A 20,390-nucleotide genomic window follows, 5' to 3' on the forward strand; every position below is an offset into this window, starting at 1 on the left:
ATATATATATATATATATATATATATATATATATGCACATATACATATCATATATATGTCTACACCCCTGATCTAAAGGCATAAATAGGTCAACTAGATTTAAGACATTTGGATTATGCTAAAATCATTTTCAAACATGGAGGAGGGAACATACCTGGACCAGTGCCGACGGGCGAGTAAACCAAGCGCACCCGAGCCCACTGGGAGAAGCAGCAGATGTCCCCATGGTTGACCCGACAGATGTAAGAACCCTGGTGCTGGGGGCCCAGGGGACACAGGACCAGCTCAGGTGTGCTTCCAGTTGCTTCCAAAACCTTACACAGAAGAAGGTATTACACACAGAGGTCCTGCATCACCTGTTTCATTTCAATCTTACTTATACCCCTGTACCTTTTACACAGAACCCAGCAAAGTGGGCTACAACCAAAATGGCAGGAGGAATGGGGTTCCAAGTCCAAAACAGATTTCTATTTGGAGCACCCCAGAACACATTTACAATTGTTTTACTTTTTTATGGATGAATAGTGTCCAAAAGGGACAAGCAGTAGAAAATGGATGGATGGATGGAAATATCGATCAACCACCGTAGCATGGACCATATTCTGCTATTATACTTGGTATTGTTTACATCAAGAGCTATAGCTTAGCGGTAGCATGTTTAGCTATTCCTTCTCCTCCAATGAGGATGCCTGTAAGAAACCTAGTTTGTTTGCCACCATGGAGGCGAGGATTAGTGATTGTGGAGGGACGTTAGCCGCTAGCAAGGCTGCTACATTGCATTGAGGAAGGGTTTGTTTGCTTGAGGCAGTCAAATTTGCAGACACAGCAAGAATGTGATTTAGAAGCATCTTCTAAATCACTAATACTCGCCTCCATGGTGGCAAACAAAGTAGGTTTCTTACAGGCATCCTCCTCGGAGGAGAAGGAATGGGTGAGGGCGGACCTACGTCACTTCCGCCTACCAATCCCCTAGCAACCGGGAATTGGTTGAAAACAAAGCAGCTCACAGCGAACACAGCATTGACAGAAAAAGCATTTAACGAGCGTTGTGGCTTGGAAGTCGGCGTTAAATCCTTCATTTACGCATTTTTACTTATTCGCATATCGTGTGAAAAAACGAAAATGTATTATTTGCGTCAGACTCGTCTCAGTGAACTTTAAAGCTTCTCAGGCTTAGCTTAGCTTGCTAGTTAGCTTAGCCTGCGCGCTACTAAGAAAGAGACGCGGAAGTGATCAACAACAAGATCAAGTGTTAGTGTATAAAATATTGAGAGATTTGAGGGCTACATGTATTGTTTAAGTACAACTGTTCTTCGCCAGGTGTTCTTTGGTCGCCCTGGCTTACGTTTTCCCGGTGGTGTCCATCTTAACGCTGCCTTTGGTATCCTCTCGTTGTCCGGTTTTCGAAAATAGCTAGCTAGGCTATAGACTATATAGTATATACCGCATGTTGTTTTTGTACAACAACAACTTCAGCTGTCGAACGTTATAAGGTACAAATTCAACAAGTACAACATTAGCACGGACGTATAGCCAAGTTGTGGTTAAGAAGGTGGATTTTTGTTCCTTATATTTACCAGAAACGAAGTGATCCGAACACACGACCCGGGACTTTGGGGGACTCCAGTGAGAACCGTCCTCGTTTTCCCGGTGTAAAGCTGCGAGCCATTTGTCTCGTCTCTGTGGGCTTTTATCGCGCTTTGGCAGAACAAAATACAACCTTTGTTTTCCCCGTTTCCAGTTGTGGTTAGCACAACCAAAAACAACACCGTTTTTCGGCATTTTGGAGGCAGAATGACGGGTTTAACCAGCGTAGGTCGACAGGTTAAAGAGTAATGGCGACGGTTTGTTTTCAACGCCAGTCTCGTTGCTATGGCTCGAAGAACCCGTATGTAGCTCAGTTGCCCGGATGTCGGCCCTCACCCATAGCTAAACATGCTACACTACACGTAACACACCGTATGCTAACCGCTAAGCTATAGCTCTTGATGTAAACAATAGCAAGTATAATAGCAGAATATGGGCCATGCTACGGTGGATGATCCATATTTCCATCCATCCATTTTCTACCGCTTGTCCCTTTTGAGGTCGCTGGAGCCTATCTCAGCTGCATTCGGGCACCCTGGACAAGTCGCTAGCTCATCGCATCTTCTTCTTGTCTCTCATAATAATTGTGAACGATAGGCAACATTTTTTTTAAAGTGCAGTTTCACTTTCAGGCTCAAATGACTTTCCATTAGATGTTCCATTTTGAAACTTTCGGGGGAAAATGTTGCATATTTTGTGTTTTTGCCATCCAAAAATAGTTTTCTTGAACAAATAGGGCATAAAACATAAAGTAAACTATATTTTGCCAGATAGATCTAAAGTTTAGCTAGAGATTTACCTTTGAAAAAAACGATGTATGACTTCTTTTTAACATCTTTATGACTGAGACCCTTCCAGGTGCTCAGGACCAAACTAAAGGTTTTTAAAAAATATCCATATATTGGTTTTGAAAATGCAGAAAAGATAAAAATGGCTTTGATGTGTCAGTGGCAAAAGTTTGGACACCCCTGCTCGATGTTCCTGTGTGAATGGCGCTGACCTAGCAATTGTCCGGCTTAGACTCATAACAACATTAGACAAATTAGAAATGTCAGACCTTTCCTGACAGTAGCTCCTTACCCAAAAAAGTGACTCCAGTGTGAAAGTGGAATGCTGGCAACACATCTGAAGGAGATGGGATGTCACTTTGCCCATAAATACTGTATCTACTGTACTGGTAGAGCTCCATTCCAGTCCTTTCCGTGATCCCTGTGTGAAAGGGGCGAAGAAAAAGACTCACCTCCTCTTTGCCTTTGAACCACTGGTAAGTGAGAGCAGGCGGTCCAGAGGCCCGGCAGGTCAACACAAGCGTGCTGCCCGCTGCAGCCTGCAGGGAGTTGGGCTGGACTGTGACGCGGATCTGCTGCCTTTCTGGGGGTTGACAGGCAAATACAAACAACCAAAGTGAGGCAGATTTATGATTGATTGGGACACAAAGATCAAATGTAGTGTTTTTCTCCACTTGCTGTAGAGAAGAGTAGACATTAGGGGTGTCTAAAGTGCGGCCCGCAGCTACCGTGGCACCTTCCAAAAATGCTATTACAAAAAAAAACATAAAAAAGTGAAATAAAAGAGCAAACAGGTGAAATGTAACAAGAAAAGTTGCAATGTTGACTCTAATACCACAAAGCTGCCTTGCATGCTGTTTTATTAAATTGTCATTGCTCCAAAAATAAAGATGAATCCAAATCAATCTTGTTGTGAATGATCCATCGATTGAAGGCTCCAACGACTTCACATCAAATGTTACACTTTCAAATACTTTTGGGGGGGAAATGTGCGAAAAATCTGCATGTTTGGCATTAAAAAACACTGTTGTTGACAAAAGGGGTATCAAACAAAAAAATATACAAAAATAATAAAAACTTAGAATGGACTGAGAGATCTGAAGTTGACCTTCAGAATTATGAGTTGAAGTGTAAGAAGAAAAAAATGTTTTGACTTATTTTGAACACAAGTGGGGGCCCTTTTTGATCTCTGAGAATGTTATTTATTTATCTTTTTTAAACTGTCATGGCTCAAATAATAAGGAATTCAAATCAACGTTATGAATTATTGACCTATTAAAGGATCCAATTATTTTACATCAAATATTTCACTTTGAAATATTTTGTGGGGAAAATATTGCATGTTTCGTGTGTTTGACATTAAAAAGCACTGTTTTCTATGACAAAAAGGGCATAAATAAACAAAGAAAAAAATTATAATCGACTGATAGATCCAAAGTTGATCTCGAGATTTATAAATTGAAATTTAAGAAAATTTTAAAAAATAATGTATGACGTATTTTTAACACGTTAATGAGTGGGGCCCTTTTTGATCTCTGAGAATTCTTTTATTTATCTTTTTTAAACTTTCATTGCTCAAAAAATAATAATGAATTAAAATCAACGTTATGAATTATTGCCCTATTTAAGGATCCAATTACTTTACATCAAATATTCCACTATGAAATGTTTTGGGGGAAAATATTGCATATTTTGTGTGTGATCTCGAGATTTATGAGTAGAAATTCAAGAAAATAAAAATAAGTATGACTTATTTTTAACACGTTAATGAGTGGGGCCCTTTTTGATCCCCTAGAATGTTATTTATTTATCTTTTTTAAACTGTCATGGCTCAAATAATAAGGAATTAAAATCAACGTTATGAATTATTGACCTATTAAAGGATCCAATTACTTTACATTAAATATTTCACTTTGAAATATTTTGTGGGGAAAATATTGCATGTTTCGTGGGTTTGACATTAAAAAGCAATGTTTTCTATGACAAAAAGGGCATAAACAAATAAAAAAAAAAAAATCAACTGATAGATCCGAAGTTGATCTTGAGATTTATAAATTGAAATTTAAGAAAATATTTTTAAAAAATGTATGGCGTATTTTTAACACATTAATGAGTGGGGCCCTTTTTACGGAGCCCCTAAAGGGACATGGGGGAATTTTATTTTTGTATAATTTTTTTTTACATATGTATCTCGTGCATACGAGAAACTTTTGCGTGCACACGATATATATCTAAAAAAAAATAAAAATAATAATCTAAAAAAAAATTCCCCCATGTCCCTTTAGGGGCTCTGTACCTTTTTGATCCCTGAGAATTGTATTTATTTATCTTTTTGAAACTGTCATTGCTCAAATAATAAGGAATTAAAATCAACGTTATGAATTATTGACCAATTTAAGGATCCAATTAATTTATATCAAATATTCCACTTTGACAAATTTTTGGGGGGGCGGGGGGGTGAGAGAGAGAAAATATTGTATATTTTGTGTGTTTGCCATAAGAAATTGTGTTGTATTTGACAAAAAGGGCATAAATCATAAAATAATAAAAGTCAACTTTATATCGACAGATCGATCTGAAGTTGATCTCAATATTTATCAGTTGAAATGTAATAAAAATAAAAATAATGTATGACTTATTTTTGGGTGGAGCCCTTTTTGATCCGTGAGGATTGCATTTATTTATTTATAATTTATTTATCTTTTTCAAACTGCCATTGCTCAAAAAAATAAGGAATCAATGTTATGAATTTATTGACCTTTTTAAGGATCAATTACTTGAAAAAAAAAAAACTTTTGGGGGGGAAAATATTGCATAAATCATAAAAATAGGTCAACTTTATAGCAACAAATAGATCTGAACTTGATCTACAGATGTATCAGTTGGTATTGAAGAAAATAAACAAACATAATGTATGACTTATTTTTAAGACTTTCATGAGCGGGGTCCTTTTGGATAAATGATAAATGATAAATGGGTTGTACTTGTATAGCGCTTTTCTACCTTCAAGGTACTCAAAGCGCTTTGACAGTATTTCCACATTTACCCATTCACACACACATTCACACACTGATGGCGGGAGCTGCCATGCAAGGCGCTAACCAGCAGCCATCAGAGGCAAAGGGTGAAGTGTCTTGCCCAAGGACACAACGGACGTGACTAGGAAGGTAGAATTGTATTTATTTATCTTGTTTAAACAGTCTTCGCACAAAAAATAATAAATAATTAAAATCAACTATATTAATTATTTACCTATATAAGGATCCAATTACTTTACATCAAATATTTAACTTTAAAAATGTTATAGAATTTTTTGGGGAGGAAAATATTGCATATTTTGTGTGTTTGCCATAGAAACAACTTTATTAACATTAGGGTAATAAATCGTAAAAAAAAAAGTCAACTTTACATCGACACATGGATCCGAAGTTGATTTAGAGATTTAAGCGTTGAAAAAAAAAAATTTTTTTAACCTTTTTAATGACTGAGACCCTTCAGGGTCATCGGGATCAAACTTGAGGGGATCCCTAAAGGTAAAAAAAATATATACATTGTATTGCAGTTGAGTCAAAATGGCCATCCCATGCTTGGATTTTTCATGTGCGGCCCTCAGTGGAACAGGTTTGTACTCTACCTGGTCAGGGAGAATGCTCACCTGCGGCAGTGAGGAGCTGCAGTGCCCCCTGGTGGCCTATCTTCTTCAGGCACTGGAGCAGGAAGACCTGAGAGCAGGACCGATCAGCCAGGAGGGCCAAGAGGCTCCGTCCTGGACTTCCTGTGGCGCTCAACACCTGGAGTGAGCAGCTGGTCAGATCCGTCTCACTGCAGGAGAGAAGCTGCATGTTACACACACACAAACATGTCACTGCAGGAGAGAAGCTGCATGTTACACACACACAAACATGTCACTGCAGGAGAGAAGCTGCATGTTACACACACAAACATGTCACTGCAGGAGAGAAGCTGCATGTTACACACACAAACATGTCACTGCAGGAGAGAAGCTGCATGTTACACACACACAAACATGTCACTGCAGGAGAGAAGCTGCATGTTACACACACACAAACATGTCACTGCAGGAGAGAAGCTGCATGTTACACACACACAAACATGTCACTGCAGGAGAGAAGCTGCATGTTACACACACACAAACATGTCACTGCAGGAGAGAAGCTGCATGTTACACACACACAAACATGTCACTGCAGGAGAGAAGCTGCATGTTACACACACACAAACATGTCACTGCAGGAGAGAAGCTGCATGTTACACACACACAAACATGTCACTGCAGGAGAGAAGCTGCATGTTACACACACAAACATGTCACTGCAGGAGAGAAGCTGCATGTTACACACACACAAACATGTCACTGCAGGAGAGAAGCTGCATGTTACACACACACAAACATGTCACTGCAGGAGAGAAGCTGCATGTTATACACACACAAACATGTCACTGCAGGAGAGAAGCTGCATGTTACACACACACAAACATGTCACTGCAGGAGAGAAGCTGCATGTTACACACACAAACATGTCACTGCAGGAGAGAAGCTGCATGTTACACACACACATGTCACTGCAGGAGAGAAGCTGCATGTTACACACACACAAACATGTCACTGCAGGAGAGAAGCTGCATGTTACACACACAAACATGTCACTGCAGGAGAGAAGCTGCATGTTACACACACACAAACATGTCACTGCAGGAGAGAAGCTGCATGTTACACACACAAACATGTCACTGCAGGAGAGAAGCTGCATGTTACACACACACAAACATGTCACTGCAGGAGAGAAGCTGCATGTTACACACACACAAACATGTCACTGCAGGAGAGAAGCTGCATGTTACACACACAAACATGTCACTGCAGGAGAGAAGCTGCATGTTACACACACACATGTCACTGCAGGAGAGAAGCTGCATGTTACACACACACAAACATGTCACTGCAGGAGAGAAGCTGCATGTTACACACACACAAACATGTCACTGCAGGAGAGAAGCTGCATGTTACACACACACAAACATGTCACTGCAGGAGAGAAGCTGCATGTTACACACACAAACATGTCACTGCAGGAGAGAAGCTGCATGTTACACACACACAAACATGTCACTGCAGGAGAGAAGCTGCATGTTACACACACACAAACATGTCACTGCAGGAGAGAAGCTGCATGTTACACACACAAACATGTCACTGCAGGAGAGAAGCTGCATGTTACACACACACAAACATGTCACTGCAGGAGAGAAGCTGCATGTTACACACACAAACATGTCACTGCAGGAGAGAAGCTGCATGTTACACACACAAACATGTCACTGCAGGAGAGAAGCTGCATGTTACACACACACAAACATGTCACTGCAGGAGAGAAGCTGCATGTTACACACACAAACATGTCACTGCAGGAGAGAAGCTGCATGTTACACACACACAAACATGTCACTGCAGGAGAGAAGCTGCATGTTACACACACACAAACATGTCACTGCAGGAGAGAAGCTGCATGTTACACACACAAACATGTCACTGCAGGAGAGAAGCTGCATGTTACACACACACAAACATGTCACTGCAGGAGAGAAGCTGCATGTTACACACACAAACATGTCACTGCAGGAGAGAAGCTGCATGTTACACACACACAAACATGTCACTGCAGGAGAGAAGCTGCATGTTACACACACACAAACATGTCACTGCAGGAGAGAAGCTGCATGTTACACACACAAACATGTCACTGCAGGAGAGAAGCTGCATGTTACACACACACAAACATGTCACTGCAGGAGAGAAGCTGCATGTTACACACACAAACATGTCACTGCAGGAGAGAAGCTGCATGTTACACACACACAAACATGTCACTGCAGGAGAGAAGCTGCATGTTACACACACACAAACATGTCACTGCAGGAGAGAAGCTGCATGTTACACACACACAAACATGTCACTGCAGGAGAGAAGCTGCATGTTACACACACAAACATGTCACTGCAGGAGAGAAGCTGCATGTTACACACACACAAACATGTCACTGCAGGAGAGAAGCTGCATGTTACACACACACAAACATGTCACTGCAGGAGAGAAGCTGCATGTTACACACACACAAACATGTCACTGCAGGAGAGAAGCTGCATGTTACACACACACAAACATGTCACTGCAGGAGAGAAGCTGCATGTTACACACACAAACATGTCACTGCAGGAGAGAAGCTGCATGTTACACACACACAAACATGTCACTGCAGGAGAGAAGCTGCATGTTACACACACACAAACATGTCACTGCAGGAGAGAAGCTGCATGTTACACACACAAACATGTCACTGCAGGAGAGAAGCTGCATGTTACACACACACAAACATGTCACTGCAGGAGAGAAGCTGCATGTTACACACACACAAACATGTCACTGCAGGAGAGAAGCTGCATGTTACACACACACAAACATGTCACTGCAGGAGAGAAGCTGCATGTTACACACACACAAACATGTCACTGCAGGAGAGAAGCTGCATGTTACACACACAAACATGTCACTGCAGGAGAGAAGCTGCATGTTACACACACACAAACATGTCACTGCAGGAGAGAAGCTGCATGTTACACACACACAAACATGTCACTGCAGGAGAGAAGCTGCATGTTACACACACAAACATGTCACTGCAGGAGAGAAGCTGCATGTTACACACACAAACATGTCACTGCAGGAGAGAAGCTGCATGTTACACACACACAAACATGTCACTGCAGGAGAGAAGCTGCATGTTACACACACACAAACATGTCACTGCAGGAGAGAAGCTGCATGTTACACACACACAAACATGTCACTGCAGGAGAGAAGCTGCATGTTACACACACACAAACATGTCACTGCAGGAGAGAAGCTGCATGTTACACACACACAAACATGTCACTGCAGGAGAGAAGCTGCATGTTACACACACACACACATGTCACTGCAGGAGAGAAGCTGCATGTTACACACACACAAACATGTCACTGCAGGAGAGAAGCTGCATGTTACACACACACAAACATGTCACTGCAGGAGAGAAGCTGCATGTTACACACACAAACATGTCACTGCAGGAGAGAAGCTGCATGTTACACACACACACACATGTCACTGCAGGAGAGAAGCTGCATGTTACACACACACAAACATGTCACTGCAGGAGAGAAGCTGCATGTTACACACACAAACATGTCACTGCAGGAGAGAAGCTGCATGTTACACACACACAAACATGTCACTGCAGGAGAGAAGCTGCATGTTACACACACACAAACATGTCACTGCAGGAGAGAAGCTGCATGTTACACACACACAAACATGTCACTGCAGGAGAGAAGCTGCATGTTACACACACACAAACATGTCACTGCAGGAGAGAAGCTGCATGTTACACACACAAACATGTCACTGCAGGAGAGAAGCTGCATGTTACACACACAAACATGTCACTGCAGGAGAGAAGCTGCATGTTACACACACACAAACATGTCACTGCAGGAGAGAAGCTGCATGTTACACACACACAAACATGTCACTGCAGGAGAGAAGCTGCATGTTACACACACACAAACATGTCACTGCAGGAGAGAAGCTGCATGTTACACACACACAAACATGTCACTGCAGGAGAGAAGCTGCATGTTACACACACACAAACATGTCACTGCAGGAGAGAAGCTGCATGTTACACACACACAAACATGTCACTGCAGGAGAGAAGCTGCATGTTACACACACACAAACATGTCACTGCAGGAGAGAAGCTGCATGTTACACACACAAACATGTCACTGCAGGAGAGAAGCTGCATGTTACACACACACAAACATGTCACTGCAGGAGAGAAGCTGCATGTTACACACACACAAACATGTCACTGCAGGAGAGAAGCTGCATGTTACACACACACAAACATGTCACTGCAGGAGAGAAGCTGCATGTTACACACACAAACATGTCACTGCAGGAGAGAAGCTGCATGTTACACACACACAAACATGTCACTGCAGGAGAGAAGCTGCATGTTACACACACACAAACATGTCACTGCAGGAGAGAAGCTGCATGTTACACACACACAAACATGTCACTGCAGGAGAGAAGCTGCATGTTACACACACAAACATGTCACTGCAGGAGAGAAGCTGCATGTTACACACACACAAACATGTCACTGCAGGAGAGAAGCTGCATGTTACACACACACAAACATGTCACTGCAGGAGAGAAGCTGCATGTTACACACACACAAACATCTCACTGCAGGAGAGAAGCTGCATGTTATACACACAAACATGTCACTGCAGGAGAGAAGCTGCATGTTACACACACACAAACAATGTCAAGGTCATCTTTCAAGTGGGGTACCGTTCACATTTCAACCGATTCTGTACCAATTCCCGATACCAGTACTCAACAGTACTACATTTAGGTCATTTGTGTGTGTTTATAAATATTGTACATTTTTAATGTAACATTTCAAAATGAGCTGATTATGTCGTCAAACTAAGAAGTGGCTTTAACCAGGAAGCTGAATGTGTTATGTTGCGCCCCACAAAGTGTTTGCACTGTAAGTGTTGTGCTTATTACACACCAGCTGTTTGATTGCCACATTCATCTTAGCTGTAGTTTAATGACCACATTTGGAGGCGTTGAAATCGCCGTGCAAAATCGCTAATGCTAACAGTAGCCTGCGTATGGCAAATCCAATGTAAATTAGCATTGAGCTCACGCATTTTGGAAGAGTGGAGCCTTACTTTAAGTTTGAGTGTTTTCTACCAAGCGTACTTGCTTTGCTGTGTGGCTGAGTCCGCCCTCAGTGCTGCTTGACTGATTGTTTACGTGAGCCGGTGTTTAGTCTACAACCAGAGGCAGAGGTGGGACCAAGTCATTGCTTTGCAAGTCACAAGTAAGTCTCAAGTCTTTGCCCTCAAGTCTCGAGTCAAGTCCCGAGTCAAGACAGGCAAGTCCCGAGTCAAGTCCAAAGTCAAGACTAGAAAGTCTCAAGTCAAGTCACAAGTCCTGCATTTTGAGTTTCGAGTCCTTTCAAGTCCTTTTAACCACAGACTAATATTTTTACACAGATTGTGTATGCTTTTAAACCGCTGTATTTATTTATTAAAACAAGTGCATTTGAAATAGCAGGAAAAAAAATAGTACTGACATTGCAATTCATAATAGCACTATTAACCAGTCATTTTAATAGTTTAAACAATTTTAAACATTTAACTCATTCCTTTACAGAATAAACACATTTGCAAAAACAAGTGCAACTGTAATTATTTGTACAAAAGTGTTAACATTGTATTTCCATGGCATATTGCATTGTAACTAGTTCCACAGCACTTTCTATTCTGTTCTTACCTTATCTCATTGATCTCATCTCATACTGTATGTGTGTTGATGTGTGCGTACACATGAAAAACATAACAAATACATGAACATAACAATGAACAGAGTTGTACTTTTTAGATGTCAGGGCCCTATGCAATATGTACACATATTCTTAATATAGTATACATTTTAACTGACCTTTATTTGACTATGTTTGTCTTTTTGTAGGTGGCTAAAATATGCTGTGCTGCTGACCGCCGTCTAACGTTATGTTACTGTGTGTGATACATTGACTAACGTAACGTTATGTGTAGATACCTCATGCAACCCTGCTTAAAAAAATCACTTGACAAAAAGTATGAATAAGGTGGCAAACTGCAGTGGACGCAACATATTCCTGTGTTTGAAATGATGTTATAACCACAGACATCTTGTAAGTACACGCAGTATTGGTTGCTGTGACGCGAGCAAATTGCATCTTGAAGTGGTGATGAGGAGCCGGCGAGCAGCCTAAACTGACAGTTGACAGGTAGAAAACAAAGATGCCGGGCTGGTGTTCAGCGTTTTCCTGCTCAAATGAGCGGACTGTTGAAAATAGGAATCGGGGGATTACTTTTCACAAGTAAGATTTAACATTAATGTACTATTGGTTGCATTTTATGAAAATAACATTACCACAGAGTTGAGAAGGAGCAAAGATCTTCAATATTTGTATGTGAAAATCACAAATAAATCTTCTGGGGGAGGATGACGCCCCTACAGGGGTTTGCTTTACAAACTTGCAGCCCCACCTAAAACAAAATTCACCAGCCGCCATTGATTATGATGCATTCTCATTTTAGGCAAAATATAAGACAATACTTTCTTAACAGTATAATTGTAACCAGGAATAAGTCTTCAAGTAACAATATTCAAATACTAACATTGTTGGGTAAGACAGCATTTGGTTTTATTCTGAATCCAGTGAAACAGATTGGTGGTTTTAGCTGATATAAAGACTTTCAGGTGGTTATATATGTTTATGTTGAAGTATTTGGCAGACGCTTTTATCCAAAGCGACATACATAAAAAATACATATATAACAATCACTGTAAACATGATCATTTAAGGGAAGAATGTAATACAACATATCAATACAAAGTGTCAAGACAGAATAAACTCTCTGCTGCTGCAGCAACAGAGATACAGTCTATAAGATATATAGATATCTAATGTATTCATACATTGTTTATGTAGCATGTATATATAACCTAATCATATTGTTTCTTCAACTTCAAAATAGCTGACTGTTTTTTTCCCCTTTCTCTGGGATTATATTCCCAGTTTTGATCTCGGACGTCTGGTCACTTATAGCATATAAGAATATTCTATTACTGTTAAGCAAACTATGAATAATAAAACATGTGTCCGTTATCATAGCTACACGTATGACAAAAAAAGCGCGTGAAAATGAGTGGTATTCAGTGAGGTAAAATGAATTAAATTTGCTGACAGTTCATTGCTCCTGCCAAATGAATTGCACTGAGTGGAGCGGATCACCACTCCAAGATGGCGGCTCCGCGTCTCGTCTGCGCCAGTAGGCAGTAGCGCTCGATGCTGCGTCTACTTATAAGATGTCTATGGTTATAACGTTAGCAGTGAGTTTACAGCCTCACTGATTTAACTACACAGCAAATAAAAGTCATGTTACTTAGCCAATAAACGTTATCTTACATTCAAAACTTACCCTTCTTAGTGCAACTTCAAATGTCGAACGAAGTTGGAAGTTGTTGCGTCTCCGTCTGTAATATTCCAACTGCGTGATTTGCATACGGCAATTCCTTTTTTGTAGACCAAGTCGTAGTTTTTATACCCGAACGAAACCAACTTTGGTATAAATCTTTCTCACTGGCGCGTTGTTTGACAACTCTTGTTCATTTGTTGTCCTGCAATTTGATTGGATGAATGCTGTGTGATGAAAACAATGTAGATCTAATTTGATTGGCTGTTGTACTGAGAGCACACACCAGCTGACAAGCAGCACACACGCTGATAGACACAGACGTAGAAAATGAAAGCTACGGAGCGCTCCCAAATAACTTTTTAAGCTTTAGGTTTTGGGGAAAGTAGCAAGTCATGTCAAGTCAAAAGGCTCAAGTCCAAGTGAAGTCACAAGTCATTGATGTTAAAGTCTAAGTCCAGTTGCAAGTCTCTTTACATTTTGTCAAGTCCAGTCTAAAGTCATCAAATTCATGACTCGAGTCTGACTCGAGTCCAAGTCATGTGACTCGAGTCCACACCTCTGACCAGAGGTGACGTCGCGAGCATCAAAAGGTATCGAAATAAGGCACCGTTTGATTTGACGTGAATCGATACCCGGTAGTAGCCACGCAATTCGGTCGATGCCTATAAAAGTACAGAATTTGGCACCCATCCCCAGTCCCGATAGAACTTTTTCATTTCTGACACAATACTGATATTAGAGTCTTGAGTACTGGCCGATACTGATAATGATCCGATCCGATATCAGCACAAATCATACATACTTTTGACATTTTGTAGTGTGAAATGTTAAAAAAGGTTTGATGAAGGGAATTTAGTCAAACAGAGAACACTGGTAGGCATGAAAAACACTAACTTAAACCTTTATTAACCTTCTGAAATGGACTTACGCTGTTTTTAAGTTGAAACAGAGTGGTAATTGTTTTTTTGGCGACACCTCCTGGCCACGATAATTACGTATATTAATCTCATGACACAGTAAGTTGACTGATGCGGACACGTTTGTTCCTGGCTACTTTCTAACACGCTTCTGCCTTGGAGACTTTGTATGTGTAAGTAGCACGCAACTATTATTATTTAATAATGTCAAATGTGCTGTTCCAGAGTGCAATATTGTTCCTTCAAGGACATTTATTACTTATGTCTAACTTAGCTGTTTTGTAGCTGCTAGCTGCTAGTAGCCTTTAGCCTACCATTTTTACCTTTTTTAAATGACTAAACTGTTTCGTTTTTTGCTGCCATCGGGACAAGGGAGGGAGACCCCGAGTTTGAAGTGTCATTTTTCCTGCTATAGAAGTAATTAGGGTTGCCACCTTTCAGAACCGCAAATAAGGAAGACTCCTCACGGCAAAACTGCACGGCCGAAATCAATTTGAGGGTTTGGCTCCCCAAAACCCTGAAATGCACAGAAACATGTGTATGTTGCATATCAACAAACTAAATGCTTGGATTTCATTTCATTTCATTCAATGAACATTGCTAAAGTGCTGTAAATTAAACAAAGACTTGCAGTTTAACACACAAAAAACTCAATGAACTTGTGTATACATCTTTAGATAAATGATTATGTCCATGTATCGTAACTAGCCTGAACTTCAGCATATACTGTATTCTATACATATAAAGTGCAGTAAATGAAACTTATACATAGGCCTGCCTACTGTATTCTATACATATAAAGTGCAGTAAATGAAACTTATATATAGGCCTGCCTACTGTATTCTATACATATAAAGTGCTGTAAATGAAACTTATATATAGGCCTGCCTACTGTATTCTATACATATAAAGTGCAGTAAATGAAACTTATACATAGGCCTGCCTACTGTATTCTATACATATAAAGTGCAGTAAATGAAACTTATATATAGGCCTGCCTACTGTATTCTATACATATAAAGTGCTGTAAATGAAACTTATATATAGGCCTGCCTACTGTATTCTATACATATAAAGTGCTGTAAATGAAACTTATATATAGGCCTGCCTACTGTATTCTATACATATAAAGTGCTGTAAATGAAACTTATATATAGGCCTGCCTACTGTATTCTATACATATAAAGTGCAGTAAATGAAACTTATATATAGGCCTGCCTACTGTATTCTACACATATAAAGTGCTGTAAATGAAACTTATATATAGGCCTGCCTACTGTATTCTATACATATAAAGTGCAGTAAATGAAACTTATATATAGGCCTGCCTACTGTATTCTATACATATAAAGTGCTGTAAATGAAACTTATACATAGGCCTGCCTACTGTATTCTATACATATAAAGTGCAGTAAATGAAACTTATATATAGGCCTGCCTACTGTATTCTATACATATAAAGTGCTGTAAATGAAACTTATATATAGGCCTGCCTACTGTATTCTATACATATAAAGTGCTGTAAATGAAACTTATATATAGGCCTGCCTACTGTATTCTATACATATAAAGTGCTGTAAATGAAACTTATATATAGGCCTGCCTACTGTATTCTATACATATAAAGTGCAGTAAATGAAACTTATATATAGGCCTGCCTACTGTATTCTACACATATAAAGTGCTGTAAATGAAACTTATATATAGGCCTGCCTACTGTATTCTATACATATAAAGTGCAGTAAATGAAACTTATATATAGGCCTGCCTACTGTATTCTATACATATAAAGTGCAGTAAATGAAACTTATATATAGGCCTGCCTACTGTATTCTATACATATAAAGTGCTGTAAATGAAACTTATATATAGGCCTGCCTACTGTATTCTATACATATAAAGTGCAGTAAATGAAACTTATATATAGGCCTGCCTACTGTATTCTATACATATAAAGTGCTGTAAATGAAACTTATACATATGCCTGCCTACTGTATTCTATACATATAAAGTGCAGTAAATGAAACTTATATATAGGCCTGCCTACTGTATTCTATACATATAAAGTGCTGTAAATGAAACTTATACATAGGCCTGCCTACTGTATTCTATACATATAAAGTGCAGTAAATGAAACTTATATATAGGCCTGCCTACTGTATTCTATACATATAAAGTGCTGTAAATGAAACTTATATATAGGCCTGCCTACTGTATTCTATACATATAAAGTGCAGTAAATGAAACTTATATATAGGCCTGCCTACTGTATTCTATACATATAAAGTGCTGTAAATGAAACTTATACATATGCCTGCCTACTGTATTCTATACATATAAAGTGCAGTAAATGAAACTTATATATAGGCCTGCCTACTGTATTCTATACATATAAAGTGCTGTAAATGAAACTTATATATAGGCCTGCCTACTGTATTCTATACATATAAAGTGCTGTAAATGAAACTTATATATAGGCCTGCCTACTGTATTCTATACATATAAAGTGCTGTAAATGAAACTTATATATAGGCCTGCCTACTGTATTCTATACATATAAAGTGCAGTAAATGAAACTTATATATAGGCCTGCCTACTGTATTCTATACATATAAAGTGCTGTAAATGAAACTTATATATAGGCCTGCCTACTGTATTCTATACATATAAAGTGCTGTAAATGAAACTTATATATAGGCCTGCCTACTGTATTCTATACATATAAAGTGCTGTAAATGAAACTTATACATAGGCCTGCCTACTGTATTCTATACATATAAAGTGCTGTAAATGAAACGTATATATAGGCCTGCCTACTGTATTCTATACATATAAAGTGCAGTAAATGAAACTTATACATAGGCCTGCCTACTGTATTCTATACATATAAAGTGCTGTAAATGAAACGTATATATAGGCCTGCCTACTGTATTCTATACATATAAAGTGCTGTAAATGAAACTTATATATAGGCCTGCCTACTGTATTCTATACATATAAAGTGCTGTAAATGAAACTTATACATAGGCCTGCCTACTGTATTCTATACATATAAAGTGCTGTAAATGAAACTTATATATAGGCCGCACAGTACAGTACATATTCCGTACAATTGACCACTAGATGGTAACACCCCAATAAGTTTTTCAACTTGTTTAAGTCGGGGTCCACTTAAATCAATTCATGGTAAATTCATGGTCCGCTGCAACATTGCTGTCTTTACTGTCATGTAAACGTGGACCCCGACTTAAACAAGTTGAAAAACTTATTGGGGTGTTACCATTTAGTGGTCAATTGTACGGAATATGTACTGTACTGTGCAATCTACTAATACAAGTTTCAATCAATCAATGTCTTATTTTGTTCATTATTGTTGAATTCAGTGTTCACGTGTGTGTGTGTGTGTGTGTGTGTGTGTGTGTGTGTGTGTGTGTGTGTGTGTGTGTGTGTGTGTGTGTGTGTGTGTGTGTGTGTGTGTGTGTGTGTGTGTCAGATGCATGGGACAAATAAGAAAATACAGAAGAAACTGTATTGGTTCAATACGGGATGCAACATTTCAGTCCCAATTACGGGTGGATTCCGTATTTTAGGGGTGGTGGCAACCCTAGAAGTAATTACTGCACACTCTAATATAGTAACATGTTCAAGACACAAGCTTCATGTTTACCTTTATGAGTAGTGTTGTTTGTCTTGAGCTTTGTGGTTGTTTTGTCACTATGTCATCAACAAAAGGTATTATTTTCTACTTTTGTCCATAAGGTGTCGTGCCACGTGCAGGGGCTAGAGAGAAATGCCATGTAGCATTAGCTGCACTGTCATGGCGTCCAAAAGGAGAGTGTATTTGCCTAGCCCACGAGGTTATTATAGGTGTAGAAAAGTGATAGGTTTAAAAAAGTAGTTTGCCTAGCCCAGAAGTTTATTATAGGTGTAGAAAAGTGATAGGTTTAAAAAAGTAGTTTGCCTAGCCCAGAAGTTTATTATAGGTGTAGAAAAGTGATAGGTTTAAAAAAGTAGTTTGCCTAGCCCAGAAGTTTATTATAGGTGTAGAAAAGTGATAGGTTTAAAAAAGTAGCTTGCCTAGCCCAGAAGTTTATTATAGGTGTAGAAAAGTGATAGGTTTAAAAAAAAGTAGTTTGCCTAGCCCAGAAGTTTATAATAGGTGTAGAAAAGTGATAGGTTTAAAAAAGTAGTTTGCCTAGCCCAGAAGTTTATTATAGGTGTAGAAAAGTGATAGGTTTAAAAAAGTAGTTTGCCTAGCCCAGAAGTTTATTATAGATGTAGAAAAGTGATAGGTTTAAAAAAAGTAGTTTGCCTAGCCCAGAAGTTTATTATAGGTGTAGAAAAGTGATAGGTTTAAAAAAGTAGTTTGCCTAGCCCAGAAGTTTATTATAGGTGTAGAAAAGTGATAGGTTTAAAAAAGTAGCTTGCCTAGCCCAGAAGTTTATTATAGGTGTAGAAAAGTGATAAGTTTTAAAAAAAGTAGTTTGCCTAGCCCAGAAGTTTATAATAGGTGTAGAAAAGTGATAGGTTTAAAAAAGTAGTTTGCCTAGCCCAGAAGTTTATTATAGGTGTAGAAAAGTGATAGGTTTAAAAAAAAAAGTAGTTTGCCTAGCCCAGAAGTTTATTATAGGTGTAGAAAAGTGATAGGTTTAAAAAAGTAGTTTGCCTAGCCCAGAAGTTTATTATAGGTGTAGAAAAGTGATAGGTTTGTAAAAGTAGTTTGCAAATGTTGGCGCCGTAGGACAGCAGACTCCCAAAGGGTGCGTTCAAGGCCCACCTGCAGAGGAGTCCGGGCTGCTCAGACGCCGCGGCCGCCAGGTGTCTCCAGCCGCAGGTGTTGTTGTCCAACATCTTGGCCAACATGTCCATCACGTCCTTCTGCAGCTCACCAATACTAGCCCTGGACTGCTCCATCTTCCGCCTAGCTGGCAGCTCTACTGCACTAGAAGGACATGACACGGACATGGCTAAGAAACAAGACAAGTGGTGACAGACTTCCACTTTCACCTTCGCTCGGGACAAGTCGCTGCTTGACAAAACTCCCAACATTACAATCATTCAAACGCTAAAGTGCATTGAACGCACCACTTCCGGCATATTCGTGCGTTAAAGTCAATCAAACTTACCCACTGAGGCGAGGTTGTCGCTTCAAGTCGAGCAGGAAGACGTCACTTTGGTTCCACAATTGATTTTTATCGGCGATAAAGTCGATCTATTGATAGATTTAGTTCCTTGGGTCGGTTTCCTCATTTGCGCCATGTCGCGCACACGGGGTGGGTCGTGCTCAGCTGTCGCCATGGCAACCGCACAGCGGAAGTTGACGTACATGACTGCCGGAGGAAAGTTGTACTAGGAAAGTCCCTGCGTGTGAATAATAACATGTTAATAACAGCAACAATGTCCAAACTTACAGTAATACAGTGATAACATGAACTTTGTTTTGGACCAAACGTTTAAGACTGATGTCCAAACTGCCGCCAGGGGGACATTTGTGGCCCGTGGCACCATTGTTAGCATTCTAATATTGGCACCACAACTTTTGCAGATAAACACCATCAAATATGTTTTACTTGACGAATGCAACCTGTTAGCATGATAACGCTAATAGAATGAGAACCCATTTAGCTACTTTCATCGCTCCACACCCGAGTCATATTTTGGTACTGGACTCATGCTAATGGTACCATGCTAGCATTTTCTTTTTAACATTTCAGGTATCCATCGCATGCTAAAGTTAGTATTTTAGCATGCTAACATTAGCATTCTAGCTTATTTAGCTAACACTAATAGAATGAGAACCCATTTAGCTATTTTCATCGCTCCACACCCGAGTCATATTTTGGTACTTGACTCATGCTAATGGTACCATGCTAGCATTTTCTTTTTAACATTTCAGGTATCCATCGCATGCTAAAGTTAGTATTTTAGCATGCTAACATTAGCATTCTAGCTTATTTAGCAGGTATGAACTTCAGTGTCATGTGTT

The 20,390-nt window shown here is 39.5% G+C and overlaps 1 protein-coding gene across 3 annotated transcripts in view; it reads right to left on the minus strand.

Moving 5' to 3' along the window:
- malt2 (MALT paracaspase 2) overlaps positions 1-19,765 on the minus strand; it is a 38,082-nt gene extending 18,317 nt beyond the window's left edge. The window contains exons 1-5 of one of the 3 annotated variants that reach the window (XM_062027680.1): positions 19,531-19,765; positions 19,182-19,346; positions 6,031-6,197; positions 2,828-2,958; positions 155-314 (exon numbers count right to left, since the gene is read on the minus strand). In XM_062027680.1, the coding sequence (XP_061883664.1) occupies positions 155-314; positions 2,828-2,958; positions 6,031-6,197; positions 19,182-19,318 (595 nt within the window). In that variant the 5' untranslated portion in view covers positions 19,319-19,346; positions 19,531-19,765. The remainder of the gene's footprint in view (positions 1-154; positions 315-2,827; positions 2,959-6,030; positions 6,198-19,181; positions 19,347-19,530) is intronic. The other 2 variants (XM_062027679.1, XM_062027678.1) reach the window with 2 other exon arrangements.
- Positions 19,766-20,390: the final 625 nt, after the last annotated feature.

This window comes from Entelurus aequoreus, linkage group LG19, assembly GCF_033978785.1.
Source record: "Entelurus aequoreus isolate RoL-2023_Sb linkage group LG19, RoL_Eaeq_v1.1, whole genome shotgun sequence".
NCBI lineage: Eukaryota > Metazoa > Chordata > Actinopteri > Syngnathiformes > Syngnathidae > Entelurus > Entelurus aequoreus.